The 23,500-nt window shown below is 37.5% G+C and overlaps 1 protein-coding gene across 18 annotated transcripts; it reads right to left on the bottom strand.

The window, feature by feature from the left end:
• Positions 1 to 11: 11 nt before the first annotated feature.
• Positions 12 to 23,091, bottom strand: TUBE1 (tubulin epsilon 1). Of its 18 annotated transcripts, XM_008263388.5 has the most exons (14): positions 21,825 to 21,960; positions 21,565 to 21,638; positions 20,983 to 21,035; positions 18,605 to 18,662; positions 16,979 to 17,024; positions 16,351 to 16,427; positions 15,644 to 15,759; positions 12,070 to 12,191; positions 8,097 to 8,284; positions 7,702 to 7,877; positions 6,576 to 6,716; positions 2,382 to 2,522; positions 1,272 to 1,446; positions 12 to 960 (listed from the first exon to the last, which is right to left on the bottom strand). In XM_008263388.5, exons 7-14 carry the CDS (start codon positions 15,742 to 15,744, stop codon positions 802 to 804), a joined length of 1,203 nt encoding a protein of 400 aa, XP_008261610.1. In that variant the 5' UTR covers positions 15,745 to 15,759; positions 16,351 to 16,427; positions 16,979 to 17,024; positions 18,605 to 18,662; positions 20,983 to 21,035; positions 21,565 to 21,638; positions 21,825 to 21,960; the 3' UTR covers positions 12 to 801. The 18 variants fall into 18 exon arrangements, 17 of the variants coding, with proteins under 17 accessions (XP_008261610.1, XP_089189899.1, XP_069929794.2 ...); XM_089333773.1 differs by lacking the exon at positions 12,070 to 12,191; XM_070073693.2 differs by lacking the exon at positions 16,351 to 16,427.
• Positions 23,092 to 23,500: the final 409 nt, after the last annotated feature.

The raw sequence follows: 23,500 nt of genomic DNA, 5'->3' as shown, positions 1-23,500 counted from the left end.
ACAAGCAGCACTGTTTAAAATATGGATATTTATTATAAACAAATTGATTAAAATATTAAAAAATTAATACAAATGCGTGTTAAATATAAATTATTCTTTTTTTGAGTGCAAGCATGTTGTTATCCAAAGAACAAAGCCTCCTTAAAAGCTGTAAGAATGCCTATCCCTGAGGTTAGTGGATACCACTTGGAAATATTTACTTGTGTCCTTCCACCAGGGGTAGGGAACCTTTTTTCTGCCAAAAGCCATTTGGATATTTATAACATCATTTGTGGGCTGCACAAAACTTAAAAATTAGCCTGCTATGGATTGACTGAACTTTGAGTCCCACCTCAGGCTGCCTTGGCAGGGCCAAGCCAAATGACTGCACGGCCTCACACGTCTCTCGCTGGACCTGCCCCACCCCTGTGTCCCAGCACTAAGTTCAAAGAACTAGGAGAATTTAAACAGAATAACAAAAAATTATACACAGAGAAATACAAATAAATACAAAGTCGTATCTTTACAAGATTTGTATTAAAGACATGATTATCAGTATATAAATGCCCAAATTTGAGCTATAAATAAGAGAATGTTGAAGAATTCTGCTCTGTTTCAGAAAGGGGGACTTTTCTGAAGACAGCTGTCTGAAGATAAGGTAACAGGACCTAATTCTACTCACTGGTATCATTAGTCTTTTAAACAAAAACACTCTGATACTATGGAAAACAAACTGGGCTTTCTGAGTCACAAAAATGCTACAATAGAAAGGCAACAGACAACAATGTGAAATTCAGAAACAGTTGTTTTTCGGGTTCCTTTTCAGACAGCTATGCTAAGTCTAGGCAAATTTTGCACAGGCATGCCTTTTGTGGCGTCCAGTCTGTCATACTCCTCTATGAGTGCTGATAAGGACGATACAGCCTCTGTGAAACAGCCTTCCTCCATCCCATCGACTTGTAGATAGTGATGAAGGTGAGCCTACAAATGAAAATGGGTATCATTTACCATTTCAGGAGCTTTAGGACACATAACTGTCTTATAAGGTAAATACATACGAGCCGAATAAAGCTTTACAGTGGAAAAGAGAACTTGTGTCAAATTGAATTTTTTGCCTAAATCCTACAAATCCATGAGATTTCTCATTTAGGGTCAAAATAACACAAGTAAACTTCTCCTCTCTAGTTATAATCAGTACAACAAATACAGTAGACAATGTCACCCTGATTTGTAATTATCTACATCTTAAATCGCCAAAATAAACACCTACCATTACAAAGGTAGATGATTACCTTTTTCTTGTAGAGCCTCGTGAACCTCTCTCTCAGTTCTAGGAAGGTAGGCTTCACACATGTGTTATTTGCTAAAGCTAATAATGAATGAGAATGGCCCACAGGAGGCACTGAACACAGGCTGGTCTTCCAACCTTCTTGATTCCAGGAGACAAACTGCAGAGAAGGCTTTAATCTGAAATACAAAAATGTAAAGGTAAGAATGAGGTAAGGTACTACCAACATTGACCTGATTATGGCAGAACACATTATAACTAAACTAGGATATTCCTGATGGTCTCATTCTAATTGCTTATTAGCAGTTATTATGGTATAAACTGATAGTGCAGAGATATTTGCTAAGAGGTCATTAAATTGGCTGAAAGCTAGAAACACATGTATTCTTACAGATTAGAAACTGAGGGGACCGGTGCTGTGGTAAAGCTGCTGCCTGCAGTGCTGGCATCCCACGTGGGCACCATTTTGAGTCCCGGCTGCTCCACTTCTGATCTAACTCTGCTATGGCCTGGGAAAGCAGTAGAAGATGGCCCAAGTCCTTGGGCCCCTGCACCCATGCGGGAGATCTGGAAGAAGCTCCTGGCTCCTGGCTTCAGATTGGCACAGCTCTGGCCATTGCGGCCAAATGGGGAGTGAACCATCAGATGGAAGACCTCTCTCTCTGCCTCTCCTTCTCTCCCCGTGTAACTCTGACTTTCAAATAAATAAATCTTTGAAAAAAAATGAGGATACAAGCTGACAGTATTATAATCGTTACTCTGTAATTCAACAGAGCATGTTTCCTAAAAATAGACTGTGGGTAAACAATACCAAGGGAAACACAGAAGCAGTGTAGCAATAGTAGTGGTTAAAAACACAGTAACAACATCAGCTACAATTTTCTGAACACTTTCAGAAAACAAAACATTCTATTTATTATTAAATAACAACTTCATAGTGTTATTTTTCTTATTTTATAACTGAAGAAAACAAGGCCCAGAAAGGCTAAGTGGCTTGCTCCAGATCACACTGTAGTAAGTGACACTGCTAGAATTGGAAGAGAAGCAGCTTTAACTACCATGCTACACTATTGCAAGCAGTATACATAAGTTGTCTTGAAAAAATACAGCAGACCTTTCAATATTTCTGCGAAGATCTGAAATCTGCACATCTCCTCTGACCATCAGTGCACAGGCGAGGTAGAGACTATGCCTAGGATTTGCCCGTATTAGTTGGTGATCTTTACTAAAGGCATCTGAAAACATCTGGTCCAATCTAGAACAATGAAAGAGTTACTATTAATAAAAATGTTACTTATTTCCTAGATACTATAAATTAAAAGGATAGTCATCCATAGGTAAATAGAATTTACACTAAATACACTAGTATTAGAATGAATATATTATATAATGTTTATAATATACAATATATAACATTTTTATTAAAAAAATAAACATACTGGGGCTGGCAATGTGGTGCAGCAGGTTAAAGCCCAGGCCTGCAGCACCGACATCCCATGTGGGCACCGGTTCGAGTCCCAGCTGCTCCACATCTGATCCAGCTCCCTGCTAATGTGCCTGGGAAGGCAATGGAGGATGGCCCAAGTCCTTGGGTCCTGCACCCACATGAGAGACTCAAAAAAAGCTCCTGGCTCCTGGTTTCAGATCGGATTCAGTTCCAGCTGTTGCGGCCATTTGGGGAGTGATTCAGTGATGGAAGACCTCTTTGTCTGTTGCTACCCCTCTCTGTAACTGTTTTTCAAGTAAATAAAATAAATCTGGAAAAAAAATACACATACTAAATAGTAACCTATCATTTTCTTGAAGCAATCTTGATAATAAATACAGGGGTAAATCATGAAATATCTGTTTTGGAAAAAAGCTACTACAGCATATTAGGGATTTCAGTGGTTACAAAATGTTGACAACAGCATTAGTAAGGTTTTATATAGTTCTGATTTCTGAAACTGGTATCTTTATTTCTTAGTTCAGTATGCTTACCTACTTCACAGAACTATCAAAACTTAATTAGGCCGGCGCCGTGGCTCAATAGGCTAATCCTCCGCCTGCGGCGCCGGCACACTGGGTTCTAGTCCCTGTCGGGGCGCTGGATTCTGTCCTGATTGCCCCTCTTCCAGGCCAGCTCTCTGCTGTGGCCCGGGAGTGCAGTGGAGGATGGCCCAGGTGCTTGGGCCCTGCACCCCATGGGAGACCAGGAGAAGCACCTGGCTCCTGCCTTTGGTGCGCCAGCCGCAGCGGCGCAGGCCGCGGCGGCAATTGGAGGGTGAATCAATGGCAAAGGAAGACCTTTCTCTCTGTCTCTCTCTCTCACTGTCCACTCTGCCTATCAAAAAAAAAAAAAAAAAAAAAAAACCACTTAATTAGCAGGGCCGACGCTCTGGCAAAGTGGGTAAGGCTGCCACCTGCAGTGCCAGCATCCCATGTGGGTGCCGGTCTCAGTGTCAGCTGCTCTACTTCCAATCCAATTCTCTGCTATGGCCCGGGAAAGCAGTAGAAGATGGCCCAAGTCCTTGGGCCCCTGCACCCACGTGGGAGACCTGGAAGAAGCTCCTGGCTCCTGGCTTTGGATTGGTGCAGCTCTGGCCGTTGGGGCTAATTGGGGAGTGAACCAGCGGATGGAAGACCTCTCTTTCTCTCTGCCTCTCCTTGTCTCTGTAACTCTTTCAAATAAATAAATAAATCTTTTTAAAAAAAGCTCAATTAGTAAAACTCTGCATCATTAGGACTATTACATTATCTCCATAAAATGTGTAACAAATTGGGAATAATTAGGAGGAAACTTTTAGGCTCTCCTAATGGAAGATGAAAGTCTGTGGCAGTGTTCCTGAAAGGGGAGACTTTTAACAAAAGCTTTTAAACTGAAAGGCAAAAATCAGAAGATTATCCTTTCTCCTTCAAAGACAGGAAGATAAGGTGACTGATAAAGTTTATATCTAATAATACACAATCTCCTGGGTCCTTAGAGTGGCTCCAACTTTAGTTCTTAAATCTCACTTGACACAAAATATGATTATAGTTTCCTTAGACAATTCAAGCAAGAATTTTAGGAGCTGAGTCTGCAGAATGTCTGAGAAGAGAACAGAGATCGGTGCTATTTATTAGCAATTTATGACACTTCCGCTAAGTGATTCGGCAGGGGAGCTGCTATCCTGACTGTCCTATAGACGGAGGACAGAGGACCTCCAGAAGGAAACATGCACTCGGGAGGACTCAGGAGTCCTGCTGTTACCATTTAAAAAATTTGGGGGTTATGTGTTCCGGGTATTTTTATGGATTTAGGGTATAGACATTTCAAGATGGAAACCTAGAAAAGATTAAGAACCACTTGACAATCAGCAGGAACACTCATTATTGATTTAATCATTTTCTGGTCTCATAAAATATAAAAACTGGTAAAAGGAAACATATTATTGGAATACTTATTATTCAATATGTGCTTATTACCTACTTTCTTTTGATAAAGTGGACTTGGTATAGAACTGACGTTTATGAATATAATCTTCAACTGAAACCATTCTCATTTGTTTAGAAACTATAACAAATTAAAGCCTTAAAGCCATGCCTTTTAATATTACAATTTAAAAACAATTTATTTACTCAAGGACAAATGACTGTGTGCATCCAGATATGGCAAGCCTTTGAAATATCTATAATAGAGCACTGTTAAGACCATTTTGACAAACTCCTTAAGAGCCTTAACATTTTAAAGCTCCCAACAGATTTTTACTAATACATTCTAATTAAAAATAAAACTTCACCATAAATTAAGATGTTGATGTATACATTATTTTTATTAAAATAGACTAAGCAGGATTATATAATATTCAATTGACTTTGGCACATTCAAGTCAAAGGACCAAGTCAAAATAGTTTTTCTTATGCTGAACTTAATTAGAAATTCCATATCTTTATTTTTAAGAACTAGGTTAAAATATAAAAATGAATGACATTATCATGTCATAAATAATTTGGTGCCAATTTACATTTTATGTGTCCTCATTAAAGATATACATTCTATGTAAATACACTAAAATTTAATATGCTGGGCTGACACCACTGAACATTTAACAATCTCTGTGTTCCATACAGAGTGTATGTTGTTGGGGCCACTAGCTTGCATGCAGAAAAGGAGTCATATCTGCTAGTTGGCATAACTTGTCATTTGCCACTGGCTGAAATCAAAGTTTATCGGTCTCACTTGTGACATTCCTGAAGTATAAAACTGTTATCTTGCCAACACTTTGACTACAAAAAGCAATCTTTATGTTGCACTTCCTTATTTACATACTCTGCTCTTACAAAGTTTGGCAGAATCTTTTCCTGCAGCCAAATGTGAATGCTAGAGTGAACTTTCCAAGCTCTTCATCACTGATTATATGCTAAGAGTTTCTTTCAACATTACATCATTTAAGTAAATTGAAGTAAACTTTATGCTTCAAAATGACACCTAGACAGTTAAAAATAAGGTTTTCTGGAAATATACAATAGGGATCATATAGAGTAACTTGTAAGCCTTCTATGGTCAGGTTGTGTGTGATAAGAACTCTAAAACATTGAATGTGCCCAACAAGTATAGGAGTAGGTAGTCTTTTATTTTTACAGATGAGAAAAATGTAAATCCTGTTGCTAGTTAAGTGAAGGAATTAGGATTCAGCCTTAGCCTGTCAGACTTCAAAGTACTTAATCATTTTTTAATAAAATTACAACTGTATTAAGTTTCACAAGCCTAAAAATTTAATTCCTAGATTGAATTTCAAAAAGTTTAATAATGACATTTTTAAACAACTATTTCCTTTTTTTTTTTTTTTTTTGACGGGCAGAGTGGACAGTGAGAGAGAGAGACAGAGAGAAAGGTCTTCCTTTGCCGTTGGTTCACCCTCCAATGGCCGCTGCGGCCGGTGCGCTGCGGCTGGCACACCGCGCTGATCCGATGGCAGGAGCCAGGAGCCAGGTGCTTTTCCTGGTCTCCCATGGGGTGCAGGGCCCAAGCACCTGGGCCATCCTCCACTGCACTCCCTGGCCACAGCAGAGGGCTGGCCTGGAAGAGGGGCAACCGGGACAGAATCCGGCGCCCCGACCGGGACTAGAACCCGGTGTGCCGGCGCCGCTAGGCGGAGGATTAGCCTAGTGAGCCGCGGCGCCGGCCTTAAACAACTATTTCCAGGAAGCCTTCACCTCATTGAAAGGAACTGTAGTTTACTGACTTCTCACAAGTAAAACAAATAACTAGAGTCATTGTAAGCTTTCTCTCTTAATTTTTTTAGAATAATTCAAGTTCTCAAGAAATTGGAATTAAGTTATATCTTACCTTCGAGGGGGAATGTTAACATCTGCCAGTGTATACAGAGGCGTTAGGCTTGATACAAGATAATGAAGTTGAGGAAAAGGAACTAAGTTCATACTGATTTCATTAAGGTCCATATTAAGGGATCCTTCAAACCGTGCAGAGCTAAACATTACAATAATGAGAAAAATTTTAATCTTGAAATTACACACTTTGAATGCAGCTTAATTTTTTTCAGTAAGTATTTTCTCAAATTTTTTTGTACACTGTTCTTCAGTGCAGAATATATGCTTGCTCTTCTGCATTAGTGAAATTTAGTATAATAAACAATCATGCATAAAGATAATTAAAATACAACACAACATTTATAGCAACTAGTTCTGGTTATTTTAAGTATAACTAAACACTATTATGGTTGCTCATTACACACTTGCACATTATTCCACTTTTCTGATCCAGCTCCCTGCTAATGGCTTGGGAAAGCAGCAGGAGATGGTCCATGCACTTGGGGCCCTGCCACCCACGTGGGAGACCTGGAAGAAGCTCTTGGCTCCTGGCTGTGGCCTGGCCCAGCCCTGGCCATTGCAGAATGAACACATGGATGGAAGATCTCTCTCTCTCTCTATCTCCCTTTCTCCGTGTAACTCTAACTTTCAAACACATAAATAATAAATCTTAAAAAAAAAAAAAACTGAATAAAGATTTTCTATTGATTTAAACACATATAAATGAGTAACTTTACTTATTCTAGGAGCTTTGCTGAATTTCTCAAGGATATCCTTAATACACTTTGAAATAGTCATGGATATATTTCAAAACAGCTAATGAGGAGATACAGTTTAGCTGGCTTAAAAGATGAAGAAAAAACATTTGTTTCATTTTCTGTAATCAAGTGTTTCTTAAGTGTGACTTTCTCAAGACTTGTTATCATTTAACACCCATTAATACTCCACAGAATGTACTTAGGGAAATGCTGCTTTGGAGTCATAGAAATCCAAATTCTAATTGATTACTACAAGAGGTAAAAATATAAGACAAACTAGAATACAAACAAAAGAAGCTCCCGCAACTTCCACCAACAAAAATGCTACTACAAAAATTCAAGTCATCAACAGAGTGAAGGTTTTCAAGTGTCCTGAGACAGGATTACCTTGTCAGGCTAAGCAGCACATTTGCCACAATGTTGTTCATTGCGTCAAAGGGCTTCTTGTGCCGTTTCCTTAAAGCCTCCGCACTTGCAGTAACCAGACTCCTTGGCTTCACAGCTGCACCCAACTTTCCAGAATTCACCATGAGGTCAATTTTGCTAATGATGTCAAATAAGGACTTTTGAAGGAAAAATATTGGGAGAGAAGCTATTAAGAAGAGTTGACACAGATGATATTCCATTTGGAGAGAAAGAGAAAATGATTTAAAAATTACTTTCTCTCTTAGGTGACAAGGCTGAAAAGTGAAGAGAACGTTTCATGTTGGATAAATACATAAACCTAACGCAGGATTGAATGTATGTAAAATTTGGCCATGAGATCCCATGTCATCTCGTACCTGATTGTCAATGGGCAACACACAATCTGCATGCTCGCTGAGCTCCTTCATTGCCAAGATGCTATTATAAGGTGAGGTTATGACATCATCCTCACTAGAAGGATAAACTGAAGTCACAAATCTGTATACTTCTGGGAACTCGTCTTCAAGCACCTTCAGAAGAAATGTGCCAAGTCCGGATCCTGTCCCTAAGGATTACAATTTATAAAAAACAAAAACAAAAAACTGTGAGGAACTTAGAATTTTATGTTTTGCATGTAGAACAGAACAATTTTCACCTTATTCTTATGATTATATATTAATTAATCTAACTTCAAATAAAGAAAGGAAGGCAACATTAGGCTTAAGGTCTTGAATTTCATAACTGGTTCTATGAGTTTAGGAAGGCTTTCTGTATTTCACTCTTTTTCTTTTTTTAAATATTTATTTTTTATTTATTTGAAAGAGAGAGGGAGAGAGGGAGAGAGAGAGGGAGAAGGAGGGAGGGGGGGAGGGAGAGAGGGAGGGGGGGGAGAGGGAGGGAGGGAGGGAGGGAGAGAGAAATTTCTTCCATCTGCTGGTTCACTTCCCAAAAGGCTGCAATGGCTGGGGCTGGGGCAGGCCAAAGCTAGGAGCCCGGAGCTTCTTTCGGGTCTCCCATGTCGGTGTAGGGGCCCAAGCACTTGGGCCATCCTCCATTACTTTTCTAGGTGCATGAACAGGGAGCTAGATCAGAAGTGAAGCAGCTGGGTCTCAAACTGGCGACCATATGGGATGCTGCTGTTGCAGGTAGAGGCTTAACCTGCTAAGCCACAATACCAGCCCCAAGTCCTTTTTCACATTTAAGCTATCCCTACATGATGTCAAAATAATTGGTTGAATGGTGAAAAATCCAGCTAAGACAATATTCAGTTTATAATTGATCTTAAGCAACTTTAAAAAAACTATCCTGACAGATTTGGTGTAGTGTATATACCGTCTTAATGATGAAGAAAATTACCTTGTCATTAAGTAACTTAAATGATGAGTCAAAAATCTTAACATTAAGCATGCCAACTCTACATATTTAAAAAGTCACTACATATTTAAAAACAGAAAATCTAGGAATCTCATTAAAATTATTTTTTAGACATTTGAGAGAGTGCTCCCATCTGCTGGAACACTTTGCAAATGCCCACAGCTGCAGGGGCTGGGCTGAGACTGAAGCTGGGAGACAGGAACTCAATCCAGATCTCCCACATGGACGGCTGGAGCCTAATCACTAGAGTCGTCACTACTCCCTCCCAAGGTGTGCACTAGCCAGAAGCTGGAGTCAGGACTGAAGCCAAGTACTGAATTTAGGCATACAGTTAAGGCACACGGGTATCCTAACTGGTGTCCTAACTTCTAGGGCCAAATGCCTGCCACAACAATAACTTTTTGGTGCACATTCATATCATCTATATAGATTTAAAACTTTTTAAAAACTTAGAAAGCTAGAATCCTTGAACTTGGTGTTTTCAAACTGGTTGTGAACTACGAGTAGGCTACAGAATTAATTATTAAATTACTAGCAGTATTTGCTTTCCTTCTATGAAACAGTAGAAAATATCAACATGTCTCATGTAGTATGGGTAAATGTTTTCCAAATCTTTATGTGTGTGTGTGTGTGTGTGTGTATGCATGCAGATGTACTGGGCTGTAACATAAAATATATTTCTCACTATTCTGGTTTAAAAATGGCTTAAAAACCAACATTTTAATCCATGTAAACATTAAAAGGATATATTGCTAAAAATATTAGATGAAAGTGGGAGGTTTTTTGGGTAATCTTTAATGGGAAGAACTTTCTAAGCATTATAAAAAATCAGGGTCTTTATAAAAAGATTTGATTTCATGAAAAATAAGCAAAATTTATATATCTCTATAAAATATATATAGATAAAAAACCTCATAAAGACAAAGAAAAAAATCAACACATATGATGGAGTAAATTTCTGTATTAAAGGGTTGTCACTCTTAAAAGGGCTTATAAAAATGGTAATAATGAGACAATTTCACAAAATTTTAAGGTAAAAAGCTATTATGTACATGCATTGTAATATACCTACATCAAAAAATGGGGAAAGGATATAAGCAGGAAACTTACAATAAAAAAAGGAGAAATGGGAAACAGAAGTAAAGGTGCTGACCCTCTCTTTTAATTAAGGAAATAAAAATTAAAACTAAATATAATTTTGAACATATTAGATTCACATTTCATAATAGTATTGTTGATAGCAGAGGGAAATGGAAACCACTTCCATACTGTTGTTACTATGAATTGGTGCAATACTATAGGAAGGTATATTAATATTATACATATTAATATATTATATATGAATATTAATAAAATAATATCCACCAAAATGGAAAGTGTACTTTTTCTGGTTTCTATTCTTCCCTTCCAGGATTACTGCTTATAGTTACAGTGACACAAATGCACAAAAACACATGAGACTACTTCAAGAATTCATGGAAAACTAGACATAAATGTTCATCTTGGTGTAAAAAATCCACACATAATCTTTTAATCATATGCATTTTCCAAAAACTTTGTGAAGGCCTCCTTAATACCAGATGTTCACTGGGGATGGTGTACAACAAGCAGACACCATAAATAATTTACCATCCATTAATAAGGAAGGAACTTAAGAAATTATTACATATTAAAATTTTTATTACTTATTAAATATTATATCAAATTGAATTATGTGGGATACAGTTGATATGGGAAGGTGCTCAAGAAAGATATAAAGTGGAAAAATTACAGAATAATATGTACTGTATGATCTTTTATATAAAAATATATAAACACATTATAATAGGCATATAAGGTATCTGAAAAGACGGGCACAAAAATCCCTTTGAACTTGGTTACTTGTGAGGAGAGGGAACAGAGATTAGATATGGGAAATAGAAGTTTACTTTTAACCTTCAGTACTATTTAAATTATTGCCATATTCAGTGAATTATGAATGAAAATATTTTCTTTTGAAGTGTTGGATAATGGAGGAATTAAGAAAGGCACCATAATAAGTGTAAGTCAAAGCATTTTCTTTTTGAAAACTAGCTTAAACTTGTAGATTATTTATACTAGCACAAAGACAATTTGTTTCTTAATTTAATGATTATGATGGTCTTCCCAAGGCATGGTTACACAGCAACTAAAGCTCTAATTTTAAAATACTATGATGGTGAATAGATCTATTAATTACAACGATAGTGAATAATATATGCATAAAATTCAACTGTATATAACTTAGTGAATACAGAATCATAATCTGAGTTTAAAGAAGAAAACTGCAGGAATTTTTTCTTTTAAAATGTGCTAATCCTATTTTAAAATTAGTAAATTATATTGTTTGTACTTCATGCAACAAACGAGTTAAATATTTCAATCCCAAAGTGCAGGCTTCCCTAGGAAAAGTAAATAATGCAAGACATTTATTTCTAGTTTAAGTCAATTATCATGTTAGAAATAACTTAAAGAAACTGAAAGAATTTCTTCTACTCTTCTGTTTCCTTATTGGAGATGAGAAAGGACTGATGGTTAAAGAAAGGCTTCTGAGATTCTTTGGCAAGCACACATGTGATCATGCCAGGAATGCTTTCCTCTAGTTAGGATGAGGGACCACACAAGCCAACTCTGTGGAGAAAGTAAGCATTACTCAAAAGCTCATGTATGCCAAAATGCGGCTGAAAATTTTGTAAAGAAACCAAAGGTAGAAAAAAAAAATCCCAACATATTTTTTTGGACTCTTAAACAGGCTTAAATAAAAAATTTTAAAAAAGGTATGTGACCCTGTATCACAAAACTTTAAGATACAGCTGTTCTGTACATTATTTCAAATGCACATACACTGAACAATTCTATCTTTATCAAGCATAGGTCTGAAAGTAAGACTTATGTTTGCCAAAAGGAATTCCCACTTGCACTCTGGCGTTGTTATAGGCAATGAATGAGGAACTTTACCTCCGCCCATGGAATGTATTATAAAGAAGCACTGTAAGCAATCACAGTGCTCTGCCGACTTTCTGAGTTTCTCTAAAATCTGTTCTTGGTAAGCACTGCCAAAAACTTTGTGACCCACAGCCCTGAAAATAAAATACAGATTAGAAAAATTCTTGCACTTGTTTTTGATTTAACTGAAAAAATTACAGAACAATTTAGTTAAATCTATGCTTGCTTCATGTAAACAAATCATAATATTCTAAAAATACTATAGAAAATTATACACACACACAAACATACACACAATGGTACTTCAAAAAGCTCATAGCAAAATGATGTAAAAATTTTTTGAAATATATGATATTTTCCATGATTAGCATTTTCCAAGAATTTCCTGAAGACCCTTCATATTTATAAAACCTTCAGTTGTCCTGATAACTCATTAACAATGGGTATTACCCTACTTTTTTTCTTTTTTTTTAGATTTAATTGAAAGCCAGAGTTACAGAGAGGAAGGGAGAGATAGAGATCTTCCATCCAATGGTTCACTCCCCAAATGACCACAATGGCATGGGTTGGGCCAGGCTGAAGCCAGGAGCCAGGAGCTTCTTTAGGGTCTCCAACGTGGGTGCAGGGGCCCAAGGATTGGGCCATCTTCCACTGTTTCCCAGGTGCATAAGCAGGGAGCTGGATTCAAAGTAGAGAGGCTGGTTCTTGAAAATTGGCACCCATATGGGATGTTGGCATCACAGGCGGCTGCTTTACCCACTATGCCAGCCCCTGAAACTATGTTTTTCTAAATTCATTTTTGCAATCTCTCAAAGGTGCAATTACAAAACAAGTTTTCAGTTACGCAGTTTTTTCTCATATCCATTTAAAGTTAACTCTGAACTAGAGTGGATTTTATGTATTAAAGAGCAGAATGTGGGGCAGGCATTTGGCCTGGTGGTTCAGCTGTTTCGGATGCCCACATGCCATTCCGAGTCCCAGCTCCAACCCAGCTCTGCTACTGACCGATTCTAGCCTCCAGTTAATCTGCACCTGTGGGAGCAGGTGATGGCTCAAGTAGTTCAGTCCCTGCGATCAACATGGGACACCTCAAGTGGGTTCCCATTTCCCAGTTTCAGCTTGGCCCAGCTCTGGCCATTGTGGGCATTTAGGGAGAGAACCAGTTCTTTGTCTCCGCCTCTCAAAAAGAAAAATAAAAAGCAGAATACTGTCAACTAGAAAGGCATTGAAATGGAAAAAAAAGAAACTAACATCTAATATTGTTTAAACTAAAAGAAAAGGGGTGGGGGAGGGCGCTGTGGTGCAGTGGATTAATGCCCTGGCCTGACGCACTGGCATCCCATATGGGTGCCGGTTCTAGTCCCGGCTGCTCCTCTTCCAATCCAGCTCTCTGCTATGGCCTGGGATAGCAGCAGCAGATGGCCCAAGTCCATGGGCCCCTGCACCCACATGGGAGACCGGGAAGAAGCTCCTGGCTCCTGGCTTCAGATCGGTGCAGCTCCGGCCGTTGCGGCCATCTGGGGAGTGAACCAGTGGATGGAAGACCTCTCTCTCTGTCTCTACCTCTCTCTGTAACTCTTTCAAATAAATAAAAAAGAAAAGGGGTGGGCATTCAGCCTAGTGGTTAAGATGCTGTTAGGACAAATCATGTCCTATATTGGAGTCTCTGGGTTCCATATACACTCTAATGCAGATCCCAGGAGGCAGTCATGAGAGCTCAAGTAACTAGGTTCCTACTACCCATGCAAGAGACCTGGACTGAGTTCCTCACTTCTGGCATTGACCCTAGCTGAGCCCTGGCTGTTGCAAGCATTTGCGGAAGTGAACTAGTAGATGAGAGCTGTCTCTCAAATAAGTAAACAAAAACTTAAAAACAAAATAAGGAAAAAAAAATGGTCGCAACATTATGAGATTGAAATGGCACGTGGTAGAAAACTGATATCCTTAGGCTCTGCAAGTCTTTTTTGGCTGTCTAAATTTGCAAGAATTATTATGATAAGTTAACAAATAAGAATGATTTTCCTATAACACTGTAGTCAGGCTTAACTCAAAAGTCATATAATAAGCTATCTAACAAATGCCAGAAAAGCAGCTGAGTAGTAAGGTGGCTAGGCTTACCTATTAACTCATTTAGTGTTCTCTCCAAATTAGTCTCCTTGAACACAAGATTAAAATTCATGCTCTAGTAAAATCATACATCACTTCTCATTAGGAACCTGAGGTATTGGCTGCAAATACTTAAAATAAATAAAGATACTTGCAAATAAGGGAATACTTAATTTTTACAAAACAGGAAAAAACAGTGCCAATATGAAACAGTTTATAATTATAATTATATAATATTATATACAATATATCTATATATTATAGTATTAATATTACTTTATAATTATAATTATGTAATGTAATTATATATAATACATATATAACATAATATAAAATCATATTATATATTCCATAATATATGATACATAATATAACCATATTGTATAATATACATCATATAGCATATATCATATAATGCATACAATATACCATATATATTATCATTATATAATTGTATATATCATATATAATACATAATACATAATTATATTATATATCATAACTATAAATATATAATAATCATATACATTATATAATGCAATTATATAATTGTTATAATCATTACATTATATATCATACACTATAATTATGCATTACATATAATATATAATTATATATAGTATGTATTATAATGCATAATTATATATAGTATATTATATATTATATACTATATATAATTATATATATAATATATATTATATATAAATTATATAATATATAGTCATATTTAGTATATTATATATTATATACTATATATAAGGAAAAAAATGGTCGCAACATTATGAGATTGAAATAGCACGTGGTAGAAAATTGATATCCTTATATTATATATAATTATATATAGTTATATATATAACTATATATATAGTTATATAGTTATATATATATAATTATATATAGTATAATTATAAACTGTTTCATATAATTATAATATATAATATTATATGTAGTATATTATACTATATATAGTATATTTTATATATATATATATATATATATATATATATATATATATATATATATAAAGAGTCCCAGGTGCATAAGCAGGGAGCTGAATTCAAAGTAGAGGGTTGGTGTATATATATATATTTATATATATATATTATATTATATATAATTATATATAGTATATAATTATAAACTGTTTCATATAATTATAATTTGAACTGTTCATAAATGTACTTAAAACTTGTGTGATGCAAGAGTCAATTTACAAATAGGAGCTTAGCAAATAAACTTTCCGTGATTCATCTTTTTCTTAAAAAATATTGGAAGGAAACAGGAGTATGAGCAAATACAAGAACAGGTGGCTTCCAAGCACTGTGAAACACCACATATTAAGGAATAGATGATGGGCTGAAAGGCCCAGCTTCTGGTGTGCAATCACATCTTGCTTTGAGGTCAGCAGGACCTATCAGAATGAAGGAGCTGGCTCACTGTTTCAGATGACATTTAACTCTCATGTTGAGCATATCCTCACCAGTTATTTCCTGAGCCAGATACATTAGTAATGAGCTGCTTGCTATCAAACACATCTCTCAAGGGTCCCTGCAGAATTTCATTCACTACTCCTTCTTCCATGTCTATCAAAACAGCCTGAGAAAGAAAAATAAAATTTAGTTATCATATTTTCCTTTAGAGTTATTCACTCTGCAAATGAATTTGAGTCAAAAGTTGCATTGTTCTCTTATATTTAAGCCTAAAATCTTTATGTAGAATCTGTTGAGATAATTAAAAAACAATTTCATCCAGCTAGAAAGGCAGAACCCAATTAAACCACCTTTCATCTGACTATAAAATGCCAATTAAGGAAAAAAAGAAACTGACAAATCTCCCCAGCTGAATTTCTAAGGTCTCAGAAATCTAGACAGTAAGCTTAACCTGAAAAAGTTCTCAATAAATGAAGGGTGAACTCGTGCACATGCTTACCAGGAACAACTACGTGGCTCTTTATTAATCCCACCCCCAATCTGTCCAATTCAAATGATTAACTTTTTACTCTGGGCAAAGTCAAGGCACTGGAGAGATGTCAGAGATGTCAACAGGGTCCTCTCTCCCAAGTAACCTACGATCTAATTCATTATATAAACTGATATGGGAATTAACCTATATTACTAAGAAAATGAGAATATAAAACATAAAATTAAGTATGGAAAAACCAGAAAAATATACTGGCAGGAAATATACCAAAATGTAAGCAGGCGACACTTAGTAGTAGGAACATTTCCTCCTTCCTCTTCTTCACACTTTACTCTCCATATACTCTATAGCGAGGAAGAAGAGGGCAAAATAGTAAAAAATAAACAGATAAATAAATTCTGTAACTGCCTTAGGGTACTGTTTGTTAATTCTCTGACTCAGAATCACAGAGGAAGTGCTTTATGTTTTGTTTGTTTAACGCACTTGATCTTCACAGCCTCTGCACAGGTCTCATTGTCCATTTCACATGTGAGGAAAGTAAGGTCTAGAAAAGTTGAATGACTTGGCTGTGGTCACCCAGCTAGTTAAGTGGCAGAGATTCAAACTCAGCTAGCCTGGCTGCACAAAGTCTATGCTGTATGAAGGGAGACCTGACTACAATGTAGTTACAACTTTCGGACATTCAAATTCTGTGAATTCAATTATTTGTGTAACTATGCTACTTATTATAACATAAACTGAATATATTAAAGCAATATATCACAATGACTGTAAAAATGTTTTACAAAGGTGCTCATTTATATACTGCAATCATTATATTTACATATATTTTATGTTAACAGAACTGAAACTTTAGGGATTTTTCAATGATTTTTTGACAATATGCAATTTTTACCTTAAATGCTGACTTTAACATCTAACCAGCCACAAGGTGGACTTTGCTGTAAAGGAAAAATCACAATACTTCCAAGTTGTGTAAGATTATAAAACAACAAAATCAGCTTATATTGGCCTTCTTCCAAAACAAATTTATTGAGTCAATTTGTGGATAGTTAACAGTATCTTAATTACCTTGTTGTTCGGGGAAAAGGAAGCAATATGCAAAATAGACTGACATTCAGGCGCTTTTTGAAGAGAGTTTTTGATAGAATCCTCACTGTCCTACTCACTTAGCACTAAAGCTCTGACCTTAGTCACATCAGGCACTTGATTTGGTTTTCTTTGGAAAATTAAATTATCAGAGTGTATTCTTCAACATCCAAGGTCTGGAGTCACAACTGTTCCAGAATCTGGTGTTTATAACTCCTTCCAGAAGGCTTCTGGCTTCCCCCTAATACGGGACTTAGCAAAATTTTGAATATTTGCCTATTAACTTAAGATACTGGATACTGCGGAGGGAGCCAAGCTCCAAGCTATCTTGTAAAGTCTGGACTCTTTAATGACCATATAGAACATAACACCAAGAGTTCTTATGGAGAAAATGGAAGGATGCCTCCTCAGGCAAAAAAATCAAAGTCTACAGAAACACATGATGATGTATTCTTTTCTAATAATGTTCCTCTACTTCCTTACCTGCTCACTGATAGGCTGTTGGGAAACAGCTCAAATTGGGAGTAGTCTAGAAAATGTCTCTCTGTAAGGTTTGGAATGCAATGCTAGCTCTCTCTGCATCATGGAGTATGCTAAGTGCTAATCAGTTATTATCCTAATGCCCCAAAGCATATGGTCTCTGCCATAAATTTTCTAAGGACATCAAAGATAACAGGTACAACATGGTTCCCAGGTGTCACAACACGACTGCCTTCTAGTATTTCAGTCATTACTCCAGGTCTGATCCTTAGCATCTCAGTTCCTTCCATAGCATTGATAGGGCCTTTCTTGTTATAGTCAAAGGTCAACAGTAACAAAAAGGTTAACAGATCAACAATTACAAAAAACAGTTCACTGTAGACAATTACAGAGGAGAAATGTTGGGATGAGATTAAGACTGTAAGTATGGGCTTCTGACTCGGAGCATTCTCGTTCAGATGGCTCTGGCATTATTCACTATAATGTGGCTGGATTCATGATGTGTATTGATTAGCAATCTGATGTAAATAAATCTTGCATTATTTTTCAATGAAAAATTAGCCTTAGTACAAGGGTCCTTCAAGAAGTTCAAAGAAAATTGGAATTAAAGATAAGCTTATTTTGGTGCAAAACATTTTTGAAAATCCAAGGACAGTTTTTTCATAATATGCATTTTCCCATTAACTTTTTGAAGACTGCTTGTATGTATTTCAGGTACTTAGAGTTAAGAGGGCTCCTTACCATTTACCTAGACACTAATTTCCCTTGAAACATTTAGGGAAAAAAGGCTCGTAGTGTTTCAGGTGAATCCAAATGTATGCTTAGTTATTTTATGTTAAATGTGGCTTAAATCGTTTTTTGAAAAGTTAAAATTTTTATTGAGTTATAGAAATACAAGTACAGTTATTTTTAAAACTCATGCAATATAAGAATCCAAGTGTATATATCTTACTCGTGCTTTTAAAGAACTTATTTTTCCCTTGGAAATACTGCCACCATCTCCAACCACTCTGAAAGATAAAAAAAAAAAAAGAGAGAGAGAGAAAGAAAAAGTCATAAGATCTTTCATGGCCAATAGTGCTATCAGGCAATAAAGTTAACTTCCATTGTATGACAAGGCCAGGTGAGGCAGAGTCATGCTATTCCTAACCTCCTCTTCCCTTGCCTATCTCCTACCAGGCTGAGAAAGTGAGGGAATTACCTCCCTTTCTTTGTAATTAGGGCTGACCATGTAATGCAGTTCTAGCCAAGGAGATAAAGGGGAGGTATTCTGAAAATCTTTTATGATAAAAAGGACCACATGCTGTTGATTTCAATCTTTCTTTTTCCTGCCTCAAACATAAACATGGATGTGATTCCTGCAGTACAGGTGCCAGTTTCTAGTAACAGAGTAATAAACATGAGAAAAAAATAGTCAGTACATGAAGGATAGGGGGACAAGATATAATGTCTTGGACACATTTCTCCAAACTTATAACATCTGATTTCCAGATTTTTTGATCTGTGAGGTAGATGGGCACTTTCATTGATTAGCTAACATTTATGAGATTTCCTGTTGCAGCCAAAAATATGTGTAACTGGTATACCAGTTAAACATCATTGAGTATCTATCTGAAGCTGTTCCTAGAATTTCATGTTGAAAGAAAGTTATCAAATTAATGAAATTTGTGATCAGACATGGTATATGGGTCAATAAAGATAGTTCCCAAGAAGGTAAAACATATGGAAGGAATAGGAGATGACACGATGTTATAGGCTGGGGCTGACAACCTCACTCAGGCCAAAGTTACTGATTTTCCTAAATAAAGTTAACCATGTCTATCTGTATATTCATGCTACAAGGGTACACCTTATGGGTAACAAAATCTAAATTATATACTATCTGGTCTTTTACAGAAAAGATTTGTCAATCCCTGCTGTATAAGTACATTATTATTATACTTAAAAGGTATGACACTTTGCTAAAGAAGTATTAGATAGTTTCAGTTTTGAAAAATATTTTTCACATTTACTTATGGAAAAGATGGCATACGTGTTGACAGTCCACAGAAAGAAGAGGAAGACGCCACTCTCCCTCTTCCCTCCTTCCTGAATGTTGCATCAGGAAAAGAAGAATGCTCTCAGGTTAAAGTATAAAATGTACAGAGCAGATGACAGTCCAGTTGTGTCAAGTCTCCTTACTAAGAAAGAAGAGATCTCAGGCTGAGTCTTACCTTACTCAGAGAAAGGGTGGGGGTAGGAACTGAGATAGCAAGGGAGGCACCTGAAAGGAAGGCTTACCCTAGAACTTTGAGAATCTCAATGGTATTTAGAGGGGACAGGACCAAGGCCACAGATTAGAGGGAGTCTGCCAGGAATTTAGGTAACTAACTCTTGATTTCCTTGGTCTGGGTGCACGGTCACCAAGCAACCTTGTGCTTATTATGCAGCTTTTCAGGTAGATTTGCTGCAAAAGAGAATGCTCCTAAGATGGTACATTGACTATCTGGTCTTTTTTAAGCTATGGTTTCTACTGTCAGTTGTTATACTGACTTTCTGCTTTTTTAATCTCCCATTTGAGTTTGGTTAATCTGACTGTATTGGACAGTACTGGATCCATTCTTAAAAGTTCCAACAAGGTTTATGAATTTGCAAGCTTTAGCACTAAACTATGGAATCCATCAAGAAGCGAGGATTAACTTGCCTTCCTTCGAAAATAACTGCCTCAAATACCCAGCCATCTAATCCAAACTGGAAATGGATATTAAAGCCTGATATAAAGTATATATATATATATATATATATATATATATAATTATATATATTTAGTTCAAGCCCATCAGATAGTTTATGAAGCATTTTGAAAATACATGAATTTAAAGAATTAACATTAAAGTTTGCAGATATACCCTAAATGTCAATTTGCTTTCAGATAAGAGAAACATGATACTTACATACACCCTTTATTAAATAAAAGTAATCTGACAACTGTTTCTCTTTTTTTTTTAGCATATTTTATAATTATATCACAAATAGTATCAGGAAATACAAACACCCTCAGGGAAAATTTCATTTTTTTCTCTAGTGAAAGCTTATTTCAACCTTAAGTTCAAAGAAGTCCCATTATAGGTTCTTTTTGTACCTTAAAATAGACTGAAAGGGAAACCTGTTATACTCCTCTTAGAATAATGTTGAAAATATTCATGACAAAATGAGAATAAGGATGTTTCAATAAGAAAACCAAAAAGAAACAGAATAGAACTTTATAGCTATCAACTTTTTATTGTCCTTTGATGAATTCCTCCCCTTGAAATGATGGGATCATCATGACAGGTTTTAATTCCATCTTACCTGGCGTCCACGTTTCTAAAGAAGCTGCTTAGTGCCTCATCATAAATTCCTTTCTGAAAAGGAGAAAGAATCTATTTAGAGCATTCAAGTTTTGCTTCTTTCTGAAAGTCCTGTCAATTTTAGTGAGCCCACAATCCTGTGACAGCTACTGCGTGGCTAGGACAACAGAGTTTGTATTACAGAACACTTGGGCCGAGTCCTCCCTCAGGGGAGCCCCAGACCCAGTTCAGCAGGGGTGCGGAATAAAGGATCCCCTAAGACTGTCAGAACAGGGGCAGCAAATGCGTTCGTATTCCTGGCGATCACTCTAACGGCGGGCACCTTCCATTAAGGACTATAACGACCGCAGGTGTTACCTAATTTCCAAGGTGCTTGCACATGCACGCATTCTTGTTACCACGGCTCTACCCAAGAGCACTAACAGAGAGACCCTGAGAATCCGAACCACGGTTAAGACCAGAGTCTCTAACGCAGGTCCCACGCCAGCAACATCACACCAAGGCTCAGATACAGTAATTTCCTGTTTGTTTATGGGAAACGCACGGCGACGCGCGAGGGGGGCTCCCGGAGCGGGGCCGCTACCTGGTTGACCGCTGCGTGCTCCCTCAACGCCAGGTCCCAGAAGCAGCAGCCGATCTGGTTTCCGCACTGGCCGACTGCCACCAGGGGAGGGGAAGAAACAGAACGGACAGTAAGCAAGAAGCAAGGCCAACAGGCTCCGCGGCCCAGCAACCCGGCGCGGCTCACCCTGTATGACTACCGACTGGGTCATTCTGCCCGGCCCCCGGCCCCGGCCCCGGGTAGCTGCGAGCCAGCGCCGGCCTTCGCATTCGCCCGCCCACCGGCGGTGCAGCGCCAGGTGACGACCGTAAGTCACGCTGCTGCCGCAAGTCGCTGCCGTCGCTAAGTACTCCTCCAGGTTCTGGCTAAGGTTTTTCGTCAGAAGGCCGCGCAAGTGCAGTGGCGGCTCACCGTTGCCACAGCGACCGGCCTTCCGGACCGCAGATATTAGCTGCCGGGTCAACATCTTTGAGCGTCGGCAGCTTCCGAGGCCAGGTTAACAGGCGGGTAACTAGGTTTTGGAGCGGAATGTAAAAACAGGCGTCTTTAAATTGTTCTTGCATTTCCAGTGTTTAATTCAGGGTCTCGACAGCCTGGGCTATGGGTCAAATTCTGTTTATTCGGGTCGCACGGGACTGCGTTAAGCAACTCTTGCCATCAAGCCCTTGGTGCTAGTAGGAAACGAACAACGTCCCAAAGAAATCCCAAATAGACATGTCAGGACACAGCCAACAGTAGATGGCTATACACTTCGACAAAAATGGCAAAGTGTTGTTGAACGTGGAAAACTCCCAACAATAACCTCTAGGCCCTCTGTAGGATTCAAAAGAAATTGATGGATCCCGCTCCCAGAAGTTTACATGCTAATTGAATGCAGGCACGCACGCACGCACAGAACACTGTGAGTTTGTCGTGTGGCACTGACTAAGTGAAACAGGATTTGGTGGATGAGGGTGTAGATGAGTAGTAGAAGTCTGGTGGAAGAGATGAGATTAAACCTGGCATTTAATGTAGGCGCAATAGTTAGATAGAAGATAGAAAAATCAAGTGCTAGTGAAAATTACCAGCTCCTTAAGATTGTCAAACGTTAGAAAACCCTGTAAACTTTGATTCAACAAATTAGATCAGAGTGCAGTTAAGGATGGATGCACTTCTTTAATGAAATTAGTATTTTTGACAAAAATAAGAACTACAAAATTCTGAAGTCTTCTTTATTTAATAAGGTAAATTATATCTTATGTAGTAATATGAATCATGATACTTGTTGGATTAGAACACTTTATTACTTCACCAAGACAAGTAATAGCTGTTAGATTTCTATGATAGCAGCTAAATTTGAAATTGCAATGGGCTATGTTGCTCAGGCTGTCCCAAACTCCTATTTGAATGTTTTTTTTAAATTTTTATTTATTTATTTGAAAGTCATAATTACACAGAGAGAGGAGAGGCAGAAAGAGAGAGAGAGAGGTAAAGGTCTTCCATCCGCACATTAGACATTGGAAAAGAAATGAGTAGTGAACTTAAAGACAACAATAAAAACTAACCAAAACAAAAGGATAAAGGTATTTTTAAAAAAGAGAAGCTCAGTGAGCTGTGGTACAACTTCCAGCATCTCTATATATAGGTAACTGGAGTTTCAAAAGGAAACATCCAATTGGCTGCAACAGCGGGAGCTGCATCAATCTGAAGCCACGAGCCAGGAGCTTCTTCTGGATCTCCCATGTGGGTGAAGGGACCCAAGGACTTGGGCCATTTTTTACTGCTTTCCCAGGCCATAGCAGAGAGCTGGATTGGAAGAGGAGCAGCCGGGTCTCCAACCAGCACCAAGTCGAGCAGAACAAGTGAGACTCAAACTGGTGCTCATATGGGATGCTGGTGTTGCAGGCAGTGGCTTAACCAGCTGCGCCACATCACTGACCCCTAATAGGCAGCTTTTAATAAATAAAATATTTGCAAT

Source organism: Oryctolagus cuniculus, chromosome 5, assembly GCF_051225735.1.
Source record: "Oryctolagus cuniculus isolate XC-2025 breed Fujian yellow rabbit chromosome 5, ASM5122573v1, whole genome shotgun sequence".
NCBI lineage: Eukaryota > Metazoa > Chordata > Mammalia > Lagomorpha > Leporidae > Oryctolagus > Oryctolagus cuniculus.
This window is presented reverse-complemented; position numbering and strand designations above follow the sequence as displayed.